Source organism: Rhinoraja longicauda, chromosome 8 (assembly GCF_053455715.1).
Source record: "Rhinoraja longicauda isolate Sanriku21f chromosome 8, sRhiLon1.1, whole genome shotgun sequence".
In the NCBI taxonomy this organism is placed as follows: Eukaryota; Metazoa; Chordata; class Chondrichthyes; order Rajiformes; family Arhynchobatidae; genus Rhinoraja; species Rhinoraja longicauda.
In genome coordinates, this window is record NC_135960.1 from 37,097,171 (window position 1) to 37,117,056 (window position 19,886).

General features: G+C 42.6%; 1 protein-coding gene across 3 annotated transcripts in view; it reads left to right on the plus strand.

Moving 5' to 3' along the window:
• The window catches only part of LOC144595861 (partitioning defective 3 homolog B-like), a 916,989-nt gene that overhangs the window by 411,185 nt on the left and 485,918 nt on the right, over positions 1 to 19,886 (plus strand). For all 3 annotated transcript variants that reach the window (XM_078403665.1, XM_078403667.1, XM_078403666.1), the window contains one exon: positions 9,822 to 9,961. In XM_078403665.1, the coding sequence (XP_078259791.1) occupies positions 9,822 to 9,961 (140 nt within the window). The remainder of the gene's footprint in view (positions 1 to 9,821; positions 9,962 to 19,886) is intronic.

Here is a 19,886-nt window from a genome sequence, read left to right on the forward strand (position 1 = left end):
AACTAGAATTGAATATATGAATTATAATCATTGTTATTTGGGTCCTACAGCCAGTGTGTTAATGCCATATAACATTCTCCATTAGTTGAAAGTTAAACATTGGCCTTGATCTCTTTAGTTTTGACAGACAAAAAATATCCTGGTTCAATGTTTTAACCAAAAGGCTGAACCTTCTACAGTCTGGCCCTCCCTCTCTTTTACTCTGGGATGTTAGATTAGATTCTGTGCACAAATCTCTCGAGTTGAACAATCCTGTGATAAGTGCCACTAAGCTGTGGAAAAAAGTGAGAAGACACTGCTTGATGCACATTTGTATTTGTTGTATAATGAGAATGACCTCAGCACCACCTTAGCAAATACTAGAGTATGTAGCTCTATGCTTCAGCAGTTCAACTTGTATCCACCTATCACTTGCCATATTTGTCCTGCCCCTGTTGAAACAAGGAATTGCAGATGTGGGTTTACAATAAAAGACACAAAGTGCTGGAGTAACTTAGTGGGTCAGGCAACATCACTGGAGAACATGAATAAGTGATGTTCCGGGTCTTCACTGCTTGTGTGTGGGAGGGAGGCAGGGGAGAAGAAAGTTGGCAGGGAGGAGGGCAGGAGAAAGCTTGCCAATAGGCGGCGATAGACACAAAAAGATAGAGTAACTCAGCGGGCCAGGCAGCACATCTGGAGAGAAGGAATGGGTGACGTTTCGGGTCGAGACGAGTAATAGGTGGATACAGGTCAGGGTTTTTTTGATATGCAAATTGTTAGACAAAGGGCAGAGCTAAAAAAACAAGGTGTGAGACAAAAAAGGATTGACATGTGAATATGAAGTGAGAGGGATGAATGTAAGTGGAAGGGGAGGCAGAGGGGAGAAATGGGTACGTCCAGATGGGGCAACGGGGAGAATGGGGGAAAAAGGGGGGGGGAAGAACGGGAGACAATTGTGAAGCTCATGGAAGGGAAGAAATAGGTGCCAGTCCAGGTGAGGTACAAGGGAGAGAGGGGGAAAGAAATGGGGATGGGCAAAGTGATAGGTGGATACTGGTGAGGAGGGGGTTGTCCTGCCCCTCCTCTTTTCTAACTTTCTTGCGTCCCATCTCACCCCGCCACAATCAGGATCCCGACCCGAAACATCACCTATCCATGTTCGCCAGATATGCTGCTTGATCCGCTTAGTTATTTCGGCACTTTGTGTCTTTTTTTTAGTATAAAAAAGTGCCTGATAATGGGAGCAGACTCAGTGGATTGAAGGACCCGTTACTGACTCTATGGAAAGGAGAGGAAACTGTAATTGCTGGAGGTCCTGTAAATAGTGGAAGCTGATATGTTGAACAGATTGGTAGAGTACAAAATGAAGGTGAGGAGGCACCCATCGTGGTCTTAAGTAACAGTAAAATGGGTGGGAAATGAACCAAGACTGCTGAAGTAATTCATGGGCTTTTAAATGCCTTGGGATGACTTGTGCTTAACATAACATTTTCTTTATTTGGGCATTGCCTCCAGTTACTATGGAATGTTATAAAGGCAATAGCAAGCATAACAATTAGGACTTTTATTATGCTCTGCAGATGAGTATATAAAATGAGAAGCCCCCAAGAGTCAATGGTAAATATACTGATATCCATTTTTATGACATTTAGTATTGCAAATTTATTTTTCGTGACAATTAAGACGGGTAAACTTTCTCTTTAGAATGAAACTTCAGTACACAAGAGCCTTTGGCAAGGAAGTTAGTTGTTATTTTTTGTTTTTATGTTGCAAATGCTGGGTAATATATGGGGAATAAACAGTGAACTGCAACTGCAACTAATGTTTTTTTTTAATGAATATTTCCCATTATCTAGGTGCCCATTAACTGGAGTGTACTGTGCATTGGAAATCAATTGGGGCCTGAGAAAATTTCCCCTTTGGAAATGAACATTCTCATTAACTATTTTTCATCTGTCACTTTAGTCAGAACCTGGGATCAGCACTTTTTTCTGTGTTGTTACATGGATATGGCAAATGTTTCTCATTATTCCCATTCTGTGTTGTAGTTGATTTGTTAAGCATAACATTTCAAAGCATCAAATCATTACAAATACATGTGATGCATTCATTATTCATTTTTTAACTTCACCCCAAAGGCCTCGATGGAGGCATAGTGTCTTGCCACTGCGACTGCATTCTAATAGTCATAGAAAGTCATAGAATGATACAGTGTGGAAACAGGCCCTTCGGCCCAACTTCCCCACACCAGCCAACATGTCCCAGTTACACTAGTCCCACCTGCCTGCGCTTGGTCCATATCCCTCCAAACCTGTCCTATCCATGTAACTGTCCAACTGCTTCTTAAACGATGGGATAGTCCCAGCCTCAACTACCTCCTCTCGCAGCTTGTTCCATATACCCACCACCCTCTGTGTGAAAAAGTTACCCCTCGGATTACTACTAAATCTTTTCCCCTTCACCTTGACCCTATGTCATCTGGTCCTCAATTCCCCTACTCTGGGCAAGAGACTCGATGTCATCTGGTCCTCAATTCCCCTACTCTGGGCAAGAGACTCGATGTCATCTGGTCCCCAATTCCCCAACTCTGGGCAAGTATCTACCCGATCCATTCCTCCATTCCTCTATAAGATCACCCTCATCCTCCTGCGCTCCAAGGAATAGAGACCCAGCCTACTCAACCTCTCCCTATAGCTCACACCCTCTAGTCCTGGCAAAATCCTCATAAATCTTTTCTGAACCCTTACAAGCTTGACAATATCTTTCCTGTAACATTGTGCCCAGAACTAAACACAATATTCTAAATGCGGTCTCACCAATGTCTTATACAACTACAACATGACCTCCCAACTTCTATACTCATGAGGAATGAGGAATATTGCGCTTATTATTGGGATGCTGCTTATTCTCCATGGATATATGTGATCCTACCACACATAATCTCCTAAGCAAATTGTATCCGCCAATTAGGGTCTTTTTTTGAAGAAAAATGGTGAACTGGATCCATTCAATTGCTAAATAGCTCAGTATCAGGAACTGGTGCTCTGTAAATGATGAGAACAAAATAGGTTGCTTTAACTGTGCCTTTATTTCTGCTCAAGTGCTCAGTATCAGTAAGTCTGTTTTCAGTTCGTTTCTGTGGTAACTGGAACTTCAGTATATGAGGAACGATTGAGGAAAACAGGCCCTTAACACAGTTCTGTCCACTTAATGTGCTTTGCCATTCCAGTGGAATGGACAAGATATAGAAATTTTAAAGTGTGCACCTCCTGACTACTGCCCTGCTGCTTGGTCTTTTGAATGACTTTCCATAAGCTAGAATGCAATCCCAATTCTCCAACCTACATCTTTGCGGACATTGGACTTTTTCGCTGGAACTGTTATGCTACAATGCTGAGGCCTATATTCTACACTATGTATCTTTCTCTTTGCTCTACCTGTTGTCCTTGAGTTGGCTTGATTGTATTCATGTGTAGTATTATCTAATTTGATTACATTGGATGCAAAACAAAGCTTGTCACTATATCTTGGTACACGTGGCAAAAATAAACCTAAACAGTCACCTGATACCTATTGCGGCAGACACAAGAGACTGCAGATGCTGAAATCTGGAGCAAAAGAAACAAGCTGCTGGAGGAACTTTGCGGGTCTGGTAGAATCTGTGGAAGGAAATGGACAGGCGACAATTTGGGTCGGGTCCCTTCATCTGATACCTGCTGCTGCCTGGCTCACTGGTCATCGTGTGAGCTAAACCCACTCTTACCTTGACCAGGTCTTCAGTGAAGTTGGCTCCAATCTGTTCATCAAGGGCACAGTGCTAAAAGGCTGACGTGGCTACAGAAATGTATCGACAGCCGATTCCAGCATTCAAAAATGAAACATTATTTATATCCCTTATCCGCTTAACAATATTCAAAACAAATTGAAAATTAACACGAGAACACATATAACTTACAACTTTTAAATTGTTTTCAACACAACTTAATAAAACGCAAAGTAAATTACCTTGTACTTCCTCTTTGTCCTAATAGCCAATCCCCTGTGTTCAAGTGAATGGCCTCACTGTTCCTGTGCCAGGTCTGATCTGGCAAAGGAACAGCAGGCAGATTTCCCAGCTTAAGTGCTGGGGAACTGAGAAAATTTGCACTTAACTCCTGGACTCTGAGTGAAATCACAAACAGCTGTGCAGAAGTTTGGGATTTAAGCGTGTGTGCACATTTGTACACTTCCGCGCAGATACCAAGCTAAATCGGGAACTGCTGTTTCTCTGGAAAAATGCTTAGGATGATACTTGTATTAAAGGTGCCTTACAGTCTTTCTCTTCTGGAGGTCATACAAGATTATTAAGGGGTTGGACACGTTAGAGGCAGGAAACATGTTCCCAATGTTGGGGGAGTCCAGAACAAGGGGCCACAGTTTAAGAATAAGGGGTAGGCCATTTAGAATGGAGATGAGGAAAAACTTTTTCAGTCAGAGAGTTGTGAATCTGTGGAATTCTCTGCCTCAGAAGGCAGTGGAGGCTAATTCTCTGAATGCATTCAAGAGAGAGCTAGATAGAGCTCTTAAGGATAGCAGAGTCAGAGGGTATGGGGAGAAGGCAGGAACGGGGTACTGATTGAGAATGATCAGCCATGATCACATTGAATGGTGGTGCTGGCTCGAAGGGCCGAATGGCCTACTCCTGCACCTATTGTCTATTGTCTAAATCATAATAGAAGGCCAAAAATGCTGGGGCGTGCCACTAGTTACATCCTACCAATTTGAAAAAATCTGTTTAGTCTGGCACCGTCTTCAACTAGCCCTCTATAAACACTAACACACATCCCTTAACACCACATGTTCTTAGCTTGTGTTTTGGCTGTTTATGCGCTATCTTCTCAAACACCTTCTCAAGATCTAAAGTCAGTACATTTTCAAGATTCTGACTATCAACTCGACTTGCTACATTCTCAAAGAACTCAGAAAAATTATCAAACGTGATTTATCTCTTGTAAAACCATGTTGATTTGGCTTCAGTTCATTAAGATTCTCTAAGTGACTGGCTATTTCTTCCTTGATTATAAACTTCAGAATCTTGTCAACTGCTGATGTTAGGCAAACAGAATGTAGTCTCCCTTCTTGAACAATGGAATATTTGCAGTTTTTCAGTCCATTGGCACCTTCCTGGAACTATGAGTTTTGAGAAACTTCAACAAACGGCTCCAATATCTCTGCAGACACTTCATTTAAAACCATGAGTACAGGCCAATGGGGTCTGGTGACTTGTCTGCTGTAGTCCAATTGGAAAATTCTGTTCCTACAATAATTATTGTTACAAGTTCTTCGATAGTGTTTGAAAATAGTCTATCAGAATTTTTTGGGATAGAAACATTGAAAAATAGGTGTAGGAGTAGGCCATTTGGCCCTTCGAGACAGCACTGCCATTCAATATTCATGGCGGATCATCTAAAATCAATACCCCGTTCCTGCTTTTTCCCCATATCCTTTGATTCCTTTAGAACTAAATCTAATTCTATCTTGAAAAACGGCTGTTTACTGTCTCCTCTATCATGAAGATTGATGCAAAGTATTGATTTAACTTCTCTGCCATTTTCTTGTTTCCATTATTAATTCCATATTCTTTCTCACTAGGGTCCCACGCTTACCTGAGCTGCCTTCTCGCTTTTAAAAAATATCTATTAAAGCCTTTGCAGTTTGTTTCTGTATTACTTGCCAGTTTTCTCTCAAATCAATTTTCTCCTTCCTTGTTAATTTTTTAGTCTCTCGCCACTGGTTCTTGTGAAATTCCCAGTCCTCTAGTCTACCATTAGCCTTCGCCACTGCATATGCTCTAATCTGTGATTTAATATTCTCCTTCCCTTCCTTTTGATGGTTCATCTTTCACCTGGGATTCTCTTTTCTAATTGGGATACATTTCAGCTGAGAATTATGAATTAGCTGTTTAAATACCTGCCACTGCTCATCCACTACCCTATTCCTTAGTCCATTTACGCATCCCACTCCAGACAACTCTACATTATAATTGTCCTAATTTAAGTTGGTTGATTAGTAATGGGACCCCAAGTGTTTGCCCTCAAACTGTGTCTTGAATTCTACTATGTGTGATCATTCCTTCCTTGGGGATTCTTAATCATAACAGTTTTTCATAAGCTGCCATTTTATACACGACCAAATCCAAAATAGTTTGATCCTGAGCAGGTTTGGTAGCATACTGTTCCAGGAATTAATTCCTGAGATACTCCACAAATTCCTCTTCCACTGGTGCTTTGCCAGGTTTAGTAGTCCAAGTAATGTGCAGTTTTAAATCACCCATGATAATTGCAGTTCCTCTTTTGTACATGCCTTTGATATTTTCTCACTTATGCTTTATTGTAGAGTCAGAGAGTGACTCTATACAGGCCCTTCAACCCAACTTGCCCACACCGGCCAACATGTCCCAGCTACACTAGTCCCACCTGCAGCCCCTTTGACTCAACTTGCCCACACCAGCCAACATGTCCCATCTACACGAGGTCCACCTGCCCGCGTTTGGCCCATATCCCTCAAAACCTGTCCTTTCCATGTACCTGTCTAACTGTTTCTTAAATACCCTTTGTGTGAAAAAGTTACCCCTCAGATTACTATTAAATCTTTTCCCCTTCACCTTAAACCCATGTCCTCTGGTTCTCGTTTCACCTACTCTAGGCAAGTGACTCCGTGCATCTACCCGATCTATTCCTCTCATGATTTTATACACTATTAAATCATCCCTCGTCCTCCTGCGCTCCAAGGAATTGTGTCCAAGGCTACTCAACCTCTCCCTATAGCTCAGATTCTCTAGTTCTGGCAACATCCTTGTAAATTTTCTCTGTACACGTTCCAGTTTATAACATGGCACCCAGAACTGAACACAATACTCTGAATGTGGCCTCATCAACGTCTTACACAATTGACCTCCTAACTGCCATACTCAATACTCTGACTGATGAAGGCCAATGTGCCAAAAGCCTTTTTGACCACCCTATCAACCTGCAACTCCACCTTCAAGGAACCATGCACCTGCACTCCTAGATCTCTCTGCTCTACAACACTCCCCAGAGTCCTCCCATTCACTGTGTGCCTACTCATGTTAGACTTCCCAAAATGCAACAACTCACATTTCTCTCTATTAAATTCTATTGAAAAGCAACACTTTGGGGACCTATTGCTCACTTCCATCTCTGTTATATTTCCCTTTGCATTCATTATTTTTGCCCAAATTAATTGCATCTCACTATCCAGTGCACTTAATTCATGAATGAGCAACAAGCTGATTCCTCTCTTGATTATCGTAGCTGCTCCATTTCCCTTCTCTTTGCACCTGTTTGTTTGGAATCTTGAGTAATCTGGAATATTGAGCTCTCAGTTCTTGCCATCCCAATTTGATGCCTCAGAATATGATGGGCAGAACATAGGGAATATTTTTGATAAAATGAGATCACAAAGGTTAATGTTGCAGTTAGAAACAGGTTATGTTTCCTTGTTGCTTTTCTGTGTTGCTTTTAGCAGGGTTGTGGGCCTGCCCAGCGAAACAGATCATACCAATGGAGAGAGAATTGTAGTCAAAATCACACATGGATGACAGGCAGAAATAGTGGGTTCTGATAAACGCAGAAAGAAAGTGTGAATTACCTAAAGTTGGAGAGTTTGGTCTCAAGTCTAGAAGACTACAATGTGCCCAGAGTGACGGTGAGGTAGTGTTCCTAAAACTTGCGTTGGGCTGCATTGTAAAAGTTCAGAAGGTCACAGACAGTGGGATGTCGGATGAAAGCTTGCCAGCAAAGAGAACTCGGGGACACCTCTGCGGTCTGAATGCTGCTGCTCCGCAATGCGATCGCCCAGTCTGTGTGGCTTCTTTGTAGAGGAGACTACATTGTGAATATGGAATGCAGTACACCAGATAGGAAGAAGTCTAAATTAATGTCTACTTCACCTGGAAAGACTGAGTCCTTGGATGTGGGAAGGGAAGAGATGAAAGACAGGTACTTGGGAAAGGTCCATGAGATGGAGAGTGGATGGTGGGGATGGAAGAATCGATCAGCGAGTTATAAAGGGAGCGAAAAAAAAGAAGATAATTGGTTGATAGACAGAAAGCAAAGAGTGGGGATAAATGGGTCCCTTTCAGAATGGCAGGCAGTAACTAGTGGGGTACCGCAAGGTTCGGTGCTGGGACCGCAGCTATTTACAATATACATTAATGACTTGGATGAAGGGATTAAAAGTACCATTAGCAAATTTGCTGATGATACAAAGCTGGGTGGTAGTGTGAACTGTGAGGAAGATGCTATGTGGTTGCAGGGTGACTTGGACAGGTTATGTGAGTGGGCGGATGCATGGCAGATGCAGTTTAATGTGGATAAGTGTGAGGTTATCCACTTTGGCGGTATGAATAGGAAGGCAGAGTATTATCTGAATGGTGTCAAGTTAGGAAAAGGGGACGTACAACGAGATCTGGGTGTCCTAGTGCATCAGTCACTGAAAGGAAGCATGCAGGTACAGCAGGCAGTGAAGAAAGCCAATGGAATGTTGGCCATCATAACAAGAGGAGTTGAGTATAGGAGCAAAGAGGTCCTTCTGCAGTTGTACAGGGCCCTAGTGAGACCGCACCTGGAGTACTGTGTGCAGTTTTGGTCTCCAAATTTGAGGAAGGATATTCTTGCTATTGAGGGCGTGCAGCGTAGGCTTACTAGGTTAATTCCCGGAATGGTGGCACTATCATATGTTGAAAGACTGGAGCGACTAGGTTTGTATACACTGGAATTCAGAAGGATGAGAGGAGATCTTATCGAAACGTATAAGATTATTAAGGGGGTGGACACGTTAGAGGCAGGAAACATGTTCCCAATGTTGGGGGAGTCCAGAACAAGGGGCCACAGTTTAAGAATAAGGGGTAGGCCATTTAGAACTGAGATGAGGAAAAACCTTTTCAGTCCGAGAGTTGTGAATCTGTGGAATTCTCTGCCTCAGAAGGCAGTGGAGGCCAATTCTCTGAATGCATTCAAGAGAGAGCTAGATAGAGCTCTTAAGGATAGCAGAGTCAGGGGGTATGGGGAGAAGGCAGGAACGGGGTACTGATCGAGAATGATCAGCCATGATCACATTGAATGGCAGTGCTGGCTCGAAGGGCCGAATGGCCTCCTCCTGCACCTATTGTCTATTGTCTATTGATTGCTATAAAATAGCACAAGTGAGGGGAGAGCAATGTTGGTGGAATATTGTTGGAGCTGGTAAAAATAGCAAAAAAATGATCCATAAAAGACAGATGCTGTTTGGCTGGAAGGTAAGGGCCAGGAGAACTCTGTTCCTTGCCTGTCCTGGAGGAAAGTGGTTGAAAGCAGGGAGTGTAGTGTGTTACAGGGAGCATGGGAAGTGTGGTCCTGGTGTGTTGAAAGGGAATGTGAGGAACAAGGCTGTACTGAGTTTAAAAGGAGTGTTGGATAGGAAGGATGAGACCGAGGTTGGATTTGAAATCAAGGACAAAATGATCAAATCAAGGAGTTTTATGGGAAAAAACTAAATTAGTTGGAATCCATGATATAAGAACAGGAATTGGAATGTGGCAGGATACGAGTAGAATAATTTTGGATAAACTGGGGATTTTGAGAAGTTTAATATTTGATATATATGGCAAACCATGTTTTAATTGTTGTTGGTTTTTTTTAATTAGAAAAAACAAGATGTTTTACCTCTCAATATTGTTTCATGGATTCAAACATTAATTGTATCAATAGTTTCTAGAATTTAGACGTGTTTAAAAGCTTGTCTTTTAAATTGAATTGAATAAATCCAACAACGTTCCCTTAATTTCTGTCCACATGCAGGTTCAGAAGGTCTTGGTTTCACAGTAGTCACCAGAGAGTCAAGTGTACATGGACCTGGTCCTATTCTGGTCAAAAATATTCTGCCAAGAGGAGCAGCAGTTAAAGATGGTAGACTGCAGTCTGGAGACAGGATCTTAGAGGTAAGGAATTCTTCTGTGTATACATAATGAAAGCAAGGTCTAGACGACAAAATCTGTGTTTTACTAGCCAGCTACACAGATATATTGATTAGTCCCTTCTTAATGCAAAATTCATGATGACCCAGAATCATTTGACAAAAGATGCCTGTCATCTTATGCTGCACTTTACCAATATTAAATTCCCTGCCATTGTTATTCTAGATTGTCACACGCTGATACTGCTTTTTCTTTTGGGTACCATGTAGTTGATTTCAATTGTAATACATTTTATTTTAACCCCCTCACTTCTTTTGGAGTTTGTTCCATATGTATTCTTCTCTCTTGACAGATCATAAATGCTACCTGTCTTTAAGCTATTGAGAGTATTATTTGAGGGTGGTTGCTTCCGCTGAAGTGTGCTCAAACCTGCTCATGATGAATATTAGGTTGCCAGAGAGTTAAAGAGAGGTACAGCACAGAATTTACCTCTTTCCCCACAAAATCTACACAATCAACCACCCATTTACTCGAATCCTACACTGATCCCATGTTTTATTCTCATCAATACTCTCAGATTCTCCTCCACACGAGGGGCAAATTAGTGTCTAATTAACCTACCAACCCGCATGTCTTTGGAATGTGGGACGAATCAGGTTCTAGAATAATGTTTGGGTTAAAACACAAGAAAATTGAAGTCACGTATTAAAAGAGTTTCTGAATCATTACATTTTTCTTTAAACACATTTATTGTTTAGTTAGAAAATTGCTGGAGGTGGAGTTGGAAATGAACAGCCCATTTATTTTCCAATTGGTGTGGCAGGCAAGGTGCTGAGTGGAAAGACGTGGTGAAAACCAATAGTGGTAGTATGAGGACGTGGGATCATATGACCATGTGATAAGAGCCCAGGATTTGCCCAACTAGTATTGGCAAACTCAAGACAAGTAAATTTTTCATCACTGATTAAGGTTGACTTGCTCCTAAACTGATAGGCTTCCAAGTTAAATGTCTTGTTCCAGATGTATATGATTTTCATCTCTGACTGGATTAGTGTTCTTATTACTCAAACTGGAAGAATGTCAAGAAGTGATTTTAGAAACATCTGGAGTAACATTTTATTTACAAATGTAAAGAAAAAACTTGCAATTAGAAAGTGCCTTTCACTACCTCAAGAACCAATTGTCATGTACACTAATGAGCAATGAAACTCTTTGTTCAGATGAAGCTCATAGAGTAAACAGTATATAAGATGATGATAGATACAGCAATAAATACAACGTCAAATGCGAAGAAGCAGAATGGGGCAAAAATTGTATTGCAATCTGAAGTAGTTAACAAAGTTAACTGACACTGCCTGCTGACCAAAGATGAAATTCAACCAAGACAGGAAGTAGGAGATCTGTGTACAATATTACTTAATGGCTTGCCATAACTGTTGGGGATGGGTCAAAGCCTGAGGAGAAAGGTGTTTACATTGGTGTTCCAAGACTTATGTACAATCTCCTGCTAAGGTTTGGAAGACATTTTAACGTATATCTATTTTTTCATATATATGTACAAAAACGTCACAAATTATGAAAAATATTTGTTCATCCATCAAGACGGCTTAGCTCAGCTCTCTCATGCTTGCTCTTGTGCGTGATCTTGCTCTCTTATGCTCTGTTACACACTTGTGCGCATGATCTCACACTCCCACAGGCACACACTCTTAAATTCTCATGCCTTCTCTTGTATTTGTACACTCTGCATTTTGCTCTTTATCTCTTGTCACTCTAGCCCCATAAACCTACGCTGCTTCATCCCATTCTCCTTCCCGCTCCACTCCTACCTTTGTCCTTCCATTCATTCTCAGTCTCCCTTCAAACCTGAAGGGCTGAATCTCTTGCGTGAGAAAGGATGGAGAGATTCAAATTTCCATTTTGTATAATTAGTCTTAGCTGAATACAATGGTTTAGTTTGTAACAGGAACCGTTTATCCAACAGCTGAGGCTTCAGAGAAGCTTTTATTTTTGTTTGTGATCATTTTATGTTTCCTCCTCGGATGAAGGTAGTGATCAGCTGTGTAATGAATCTTATTTCCTCTGGAACATGAATGTGAGGCTTAAAACTTTGGCCAATTCAATGGTAACTGACAGTTTTATTCAGGGTTATATGGCAATCGGCGTGAAAAGATGAAAATGCACCAACAAACATTTTGCCATCCTTCCCACTTATAGTAGATCCTTTCAAGAAGACTGTTGCATTTTGCTCTGCCTCTTCCTGTAAACTCTTTCACTTGCTTCCAGAGAGAGCAAAGACGTCAAGGACCAGTCACCAGAGCCTGAGACCATGCATTCACTGACATATTCAACTTCTCACCTGCTTGATTTCTTCCCTGGTCTGAGCTCTGAACCCACCTTGTCTATGAGGCTTATTTCACATTAACCTTCTTCTCAAAGAATTGGTCATTGCAAATCCTTCTTTTTTGTTCCACCAACAAGTAAATTCTTCCCTCTTTTCCAGTGCTCTAACTTTGTAAAAAAATCATGATTAGCCATTTCCTTAAAATCCACAGTGTATGTGGAAAGACAAATAAATGGGAGATCTTTCCTCCAGTCTTTGAATTGAGGGGGCATGTTTTCCTAGCTGAATATTTAAATTTCTGCAGACATGTTGCACCATAATGGCACAAGGTTAGTCATCATCATGTGAAGATGGGAAATTTTGCGAGGCATCTCTCCAGCCTTCGATACAATAAAACTCATCATTCTCCTCCAGTCCCATTCTGCCACTGTGAATGTAGCTCCAGTTTCTCCATTAATGCTTACTCTTCCTTCACCCCTTCTATTTCCAAACACATCTATTTCCCACTCGGCCCCTAATTACAAATGCTCTTCTGGGGTAGGGGTGACCTGTACAAAAGGGACGGGTTACACCTTAACAGCAGGGGGACCAACATTCTGGCCTGGCAGGTTTGCTAGTGCTACAAGTGTGGCTTTAAACTAAGTAGTGGGGGGGAAGGGTTGACAAGTTGGGAAAATGAAGATAGAGTTAAAGGGGAAGCGAATACGGGAGAAATTGCAAAGGACTCCCGAATAAATGGGAAGGGAAGTTCGAGAAGGGATAAGAGAGTAAGGTCAGGGCCAATTGTGACCGGTGTGAGAGGGGAGGTGAATACCGAAGTTAAAGTGTTGTATTTAAATGCGCGAAGTATACAAAAATAAAGTGAATGAGCTTGAGGCTCAGTTAGACATTGGCAAGTATGATGTTGTGGGAATCACTGAGACATGGCTACAAGAGAAGCAGGGCTGGGAACTGAATATTCAGGGGTATACAACGTATAGAAAAGACAGACAGGTGGGGAGAGGGGGCGGGGTCACTCTGTTGGTAAGGAATGATATTCACTCCCTTGCAAGGGGTGACATAGGGGTGACATAGAATCAGGAGATGTAGAATCGGTATGGATAGAAATTAGGAATTGTAAGGGTAAAAAGACCCCAATGGGAGTCATCTACAGGCCCCCAAACAGTAGCCTCGACATAGGGTGCAAGTTGAATCAGGAGCTAAAATTGGCATGCCGTAAATGTAATGCTATGGTGGTTATGGGAGATTTCAACATGCAGGTAGACTGGGAAAATCAGATTGGTACTGGACCCCAGGAAAGAGAGTTTGTGGAGTGCCTCCGAGACGGATTCTTAGAACAGCTTGTACTGGAGCCTACCAGGGAGAAGGCAATTCTGGATTTAGTGTTGTGTCATGAACCTGATCTGATAAGGGGATTCGAGGTAAAAGAGCCATTAGGAGGCAGTGACCACAATATGATAAGTTTCACTCTACAAATTGAGAGGGAGAAGGGAAAATTGGAAGTGTCAGTATTACAGTATAGCAAAGGGGATTACAGAGGCAAGAGGCAGGAGCTGGCCAAAATTGACTGGAAGAAGGCCCTAGCAGGGAAGATGGCGGAACAGCAATGGCAGGTATTCCTGGGAATAATGCAGAAGTTGCACGATCAATTTATCCCAAAGAGGAGGAAAGATTATAAGGGGAGTAAGAGGCACCCGGGGCTGACAAGGGTAGTCAAGGACAGCATAAAAATAAAAGAGGAGGTATAACATAGCAAAGAAGAGTGGGAAGCCAGAGGATTGGGACTCTTTTAAAGAGCAACAGAAGATAACTAAAAAGGCAATACGGAGAGAAAAAATGAGGTACGAGGGTAAACTAACCAATAATATAAAGGAGGATAGTAAAAGCTTTTTTAGGTATGTGAAGAGGAAAAAAATAGTCAAGGCGAATGTGGGTCCCTTGAAGACAGAAGCAGGGGAATTTATTATGGGGAACAAGGAAATGGCAGACGAGTTGAACCGGTACTTTGGATCTGTCTTCACTAAGGAAGACACAAACAACCTCCCAGATGTTCTAGTGGCTGGATGAACTGGAGGAAATCCACATTAGGTAGGAAACAGTTTTGGGTAGACTGATGGGACTGAAGGCTGATAAATCCCCAGGGCCTGATGGTCTGCATCCCAGGGTATTTAAGGAGGTGGCTCTAGAAATTGTGGACGCATTGGTGATCATTTTCCAATGTTCTATAGATTCAGGGTCAGTTCCGGTGGATTGGAGGGTAGCTAATGTTATCCCACGTTTTAAGAAAGGAGGGAGAGAGAAAATGGGAAATTATAGACCAGTTAGTCTGACATCAGTGGTGGGGAAGATGCTGGAGTCAATTATAAAATATGACATTGCGGAGCATTTGGATAGCAGTAACAGGATCGTTCCGAGTCAGCATGGATTTACGAAGGGGAAATCATGCTTGACTAATCTTATGGAATTTTTTGAGGATGTAACTAGGAAAATTGACAGGGGAGAGCCGGTGGATGTGGTGTTCCTCGACTTTCAGAAAGCCTTCGACAAGGTCCCACATAGGTGATTGGTGGGCAAAATTAGAGCGCATGGTATAGGAGGTAGGGTACTGACATGGATAGAAAATTGGTTGACAGACAGAAAGCAAAGAGTGGGGATAAATGGGTCCCTTTCAGAATGGCAGGCTGTGACCAGTGGGGTACTGCAAGGCTCGGTGCTGGGACCGCAGCTATTTACAATATACATCAATGACTTGGATGAAGGGATTAAAAGTACCATTTGCAAATTTGCAGATGTTACAAAGCTGGGTGGCAGTGTGAACTGTGAGGAAGATGCTATGAGGTTGCAGGGTGACTTGGACAGGTTATGTGAGTGGGCGGATGCATGGCAGATGCAGTTTAATGTGGATAAGTGTGAGGTTATCCACTTTGGTGGTATGAATAGGAAGGCAGATTATTATCTGAATGGTGTCAAGTTAGGAAAAGGGGACGTACAACGAGATCTGGGTGTCCTAGTGCATCAGTCACTGAAAGTAAGCTTGCAGGTACAGCAGGCAGTGAAGAAAGCCAATGGAATGTTGGCCTTCATAACAAGAGGAGTTAAGTATAGGAGCAAAGAGATCCTTCTGCAGTTGTACAGTGCCCTTGTGAGACCGCACCTGAAGTACTGTGTGCAGTTTTGGTCTCCAAATTTGAGGAAGGATATTCTTGCTATTGAGGGCGTGCAGCGTAGGTTTACTAGGTTAATTCCCGGAATGGCGGGACTGTCAAATGATCAAAGACTGGAGCCACTTTCATTTCACTGCACATCGAGTATGTGTATGTGACAAATAAATTTGACTTGACTTGACTTGACTAGGCTTGTATACACTGGAATTTAGAAGGATGAGAGGGGATCTTATCGAAACGTATAAGATTATTAAGGGGTTTGACACATTAGAGGCAGGAAACATGTTCCCAATGTTGGGGGAGTCCAGAACCAGGGGCCACAGTTTAAGAATAAGTGGTAGGCCATTTAGAACGGAGATGAGGAAAAACCTTTTCAGTCAGAGAGTTGTGAATCTGTGGAATTCTCTGCCTCAGAAGGCAGTGGAGGCCAATTCTCTGAATGCATTCAAAAGAGAGCTAGATGGAGCTCTTAAGGATAGCAGAGTCAGGGGGTATGGGGAGAAGGCAGGAACGGGGTACTGATTGAGAATGATCAGCCATGATCACATTGAATGGCGGTGCTGGCTCGAAGGGCCGAATGGCCTCCTCCTGCACCTATTGTCTATTGTCCTTGTTCTTAATGTCCTTAACTTAGTAATGTTTCTAAGGATTATCCAAATAAGCATTTTGAGCAAAAAATATATATATTTTGGATCACATTTGAACAGATTTCCCCAATGCTTGATCACAAATATTTTGTTCAAGTTTAACTTAAAGGACAATAGAAGAGAAATAGGGAGGTTTAATGAGACAAATCTAGAGCTTAAGACATGGACAGCTGAAGTAATCGCTGTCTCAAGTAGATTGAAGGGAAATGGAACTATTTTGCTCAAACTTTTCTTGTTGCCAGAGTAAAATGTGAGGAGAAAACCTCATTCCCTGAGCTCACCTCTGTTCAAACTTCATTAGGAAATGCACATGCTTGTGCGGAATGATTTTAAGTACTGCACATTGCAGGAAGAGGAAAGCATTCACTTAAGAATTCATTCTTTGTTAGGAAGTCAGGTCAATGGGTGAACTGATGATTCTCATTTCCACCCGAGTAGTTAGGCACCGTTCTGAAGTAATTACTTATGCATGCTAAAACATGCTAGTCAGATTTTCCATCTTGGAAAGATGAAAGTCTGTGTGAAATCTGCAGGGAGTATATCCTCAAATCTTTTGGTTTCCATCCATTGTTCAACAAACTGACCTACAAATCAATCTTAATCATCTCAATTTTAGAAAAAAAGGTGTACATTGATAATTTTCAAACTTTAGATGTAATTCCTTGCTATTGAGGCTGTGCAGCGTAGGTTCACGGGGTTACTCCACGGGATGGCGGGACTGTCATATGAGGAAAGATTGGAAAGTCTGGGCTTGTATTCACTGGAGTTTAGAAGGATGAGAGGGGATCTTATAAAGACATATAAAATTATAAAAGGACTGGACAAGCTAGATGCAGGAAAAATGTCCCCAATGTTTGGGGAGTCCAGAACCAGGGGCCACAGTCTAAGAATATAGGGGAGGCCATTTAAAACTGAAGTGAGAAGAAACTTTTTCAACCAGAGAGTTGTGAATTCAGTGGATGAATTTAAAATAGAGTTAGATAGAGCCCAAGGGGCTAGTGGAATCAAGGGATATGGTGAGAAGGCAGGCCCAGGTTACTGATTGTGGATGATCAGCCATGATCACAATGAATGGCGGTGCTGGCTCGAAGGGCCAAATGACCTCCTCCTGCACCTATTTCTATGTTTTCTATTCCGTTGAAAAGACATTTAGTGGTTTTCAGGGGAATTCAAGATGCAATGATGTCTATCGTTTGTTTGGAAGTTGCTGTGTTTACAAGCTGATGCCATTCCTGAATTAGAAATCAAGGCTTGACTAAACTTTCAATTCTGAAGTATCTACTAAAGCACTGTTCTTTTAACTCCATCCCATTACATAACGTATGTGAGAATTTGGTCCTTGAACATCATTTTATCTAATTGGCTTTAAAAAAAATCTGTAGGGGAATTATTGTCCAGGATTTCCTGTCGACCCAATTATCAGTCAAGTTATCTAACAAGTTAGCATGGGGCTAGTTTCTTATTAATTATGACTGATTCCTCAATAACATCCTTGGGAAGTTGGCCCCTTGAATGACAGCTGTATCCTAGATATTTATATGAATAATTTCAAGTCTCTGGGAAACAAGAATTTGAACATTTAAACAGGAACTCAAGAAAATGGTTTTGAGTCAGAAATGAAAGAAATTAATGTAAAGAAATTCACATAAATAAATCAATGCCAATCTAATTTTACCTCCTAAGTGTATTTCATATATGATTTCAATGTGAAATAAAGCCACAGTACAATTAACAGGGGAGAATATGAGATGCTGGAAAGAAATCAAGAAGCAGAGGTAGGGGAGGTTACTGGAAGTTTTCATGAAATGATGGGCTGTGACAGGTTTTTAAAGCAAATAAAAATATACAAGAAAATAGGAGCAGGAAAAGGCTATCTGGTCTCTTCAAGCCTGCCTCACCATTCAATATGATCCTTGCCTCAACTCCTCCTACACAATGTCTCCACATCTCCACTTCAAATACTTATGAGCTGGCCTTCACAACTTACTGAGGAACAGAATTCCAGAGTTCAAGAAGTGTGCAAGAAGAAACTTCCACCTTCCTCTGTTTTAAATGACCAGCCCTTTGAAGTATTTGGAAGACGGTTTTCAAACAAGCATCACTGAGGTGGTGAATGGCCTTGCAATCAAAATGGATGTTCAAATGCTTGGACAGCACCAAGAATTTAGGAGAGTACACATAGTTTTGCGAGATAGACAATAGACAATAGACAATAGGTGCAGGAGTAGGCCATTCGGCCCTTCGAGCCAGCACCGCCATTCAACGTGGTCATGGCTGATCATTCTCAATCAGTACCCCGTTCCTGCTTTCTCCCCATACCCCCTGACTCCGCTGTCCTTAAGAGCTCTATCTAGCTCTCTCTTGAATGTATTCAGAGAATTGGCCTCCACTGCCCTCTGAGGCAGAGAATTCCACAGATTCACAACTCTCTGACTAAAAAAGATAGAGGGAGATCTGGGAAGGTGGAGGGGGAGGGAGGGACAGAGGAACTATCTAAAGTTGGAGAAGTCGATGTTCATGCCACTGGGCTGCAAACTGCCCAGGCGACAGCCCTCCCTCTATCTTCCTGTCTCCACCTATATCCTTCCTTTGTCCCGCCCCCCTGACATCAGTCTAAAGAAGGGTCTCGACCCGAAACGTCACCCATTCCTTCTCTCCCGAGATGCTGCCTGACCTGCTGAGTTACTCCAGCATTTTGTGAATATTTCGCCTGAGCAGTTTGCAGCTCAGTGGCATGAACATCGACTTCTCCAACTTTAGATAGTTCCTCTGCCCCTCCCTCCCCCTCCTCCTTCCCAGATCTCCCTCTATCTTCCTGTCTCCACCTATATCCTTCCTTTGTCCCGCCCCCCTGACATCAGTCTGAAGAAGGGTCTCGACCCGAAACGTCACCCATTCCTTCTCTCCCGAGATGCTGCCCGACCTGCTGAGTTACTCCAGCATTTTGTGAATAAATCGATTTGTACCAGCATCTGCAGTTATTTTCTTATACCCCATCTACTAACACTCTCCTCCACCTAGAAGAGCTCGTTCTTACCCTCAACAACTTCTCCTTTGACTCCTTCCACTTCCTCCAAACCAGAGGCGTAGCTATGGGCACTCGCATGGGCCCTAGCTATGCCTGCCTTTTTGTCGGGTACGTCGAACAATCCCTGTTCCGGGCGTACACCGGGCGTACACCGGCCCCATCCCCGAACTCTACCTCCGTTATATCGACGACTGCATTGGTGCTATCTCTTGTACCCATGCAGAACTCACTGACTTCATACACTTCACTTACAATTTCCATCCTGCCCTTAAATATACCTGGACTATCTCCGACATCTCCCTCCTGTTTCTGGACCTCACCATCTCCATCACAGGAGACAGACTAGTGACTGACATCTACTATAAACCCACTGACTCGTACAGCTATCTGGACTACACTTCTTCCCACCCGGTCTCCTGCAAAAAGTCTATCCCCTACTCCCAATTCCTCCGTCTACGCCGCATCTGCGCCCGGGATGAGGTGTTTCACACTAGGGCATCAGAGATGTCCTCATTCTTCAGGAAACGGGGCTTCCCCTCTTCCATTATAGATGAGGCTCTCACTAGGGTCTCTTCAACATCCCGCAGCTCCGCTTTGCTCCCCCTCCCCCCACTCGCAACAAGGACAGAATCCCCCTCATTCTCACCTTCCACCCCACCAGCCAGCGTATCCAACAAATCATCCGCCAACATTTCCGTCACCTACAACGGGACCCTACCACTGGCTATATCTTCCCATCCCCTCCTTGTTCTGCGTTCCGCAGAGA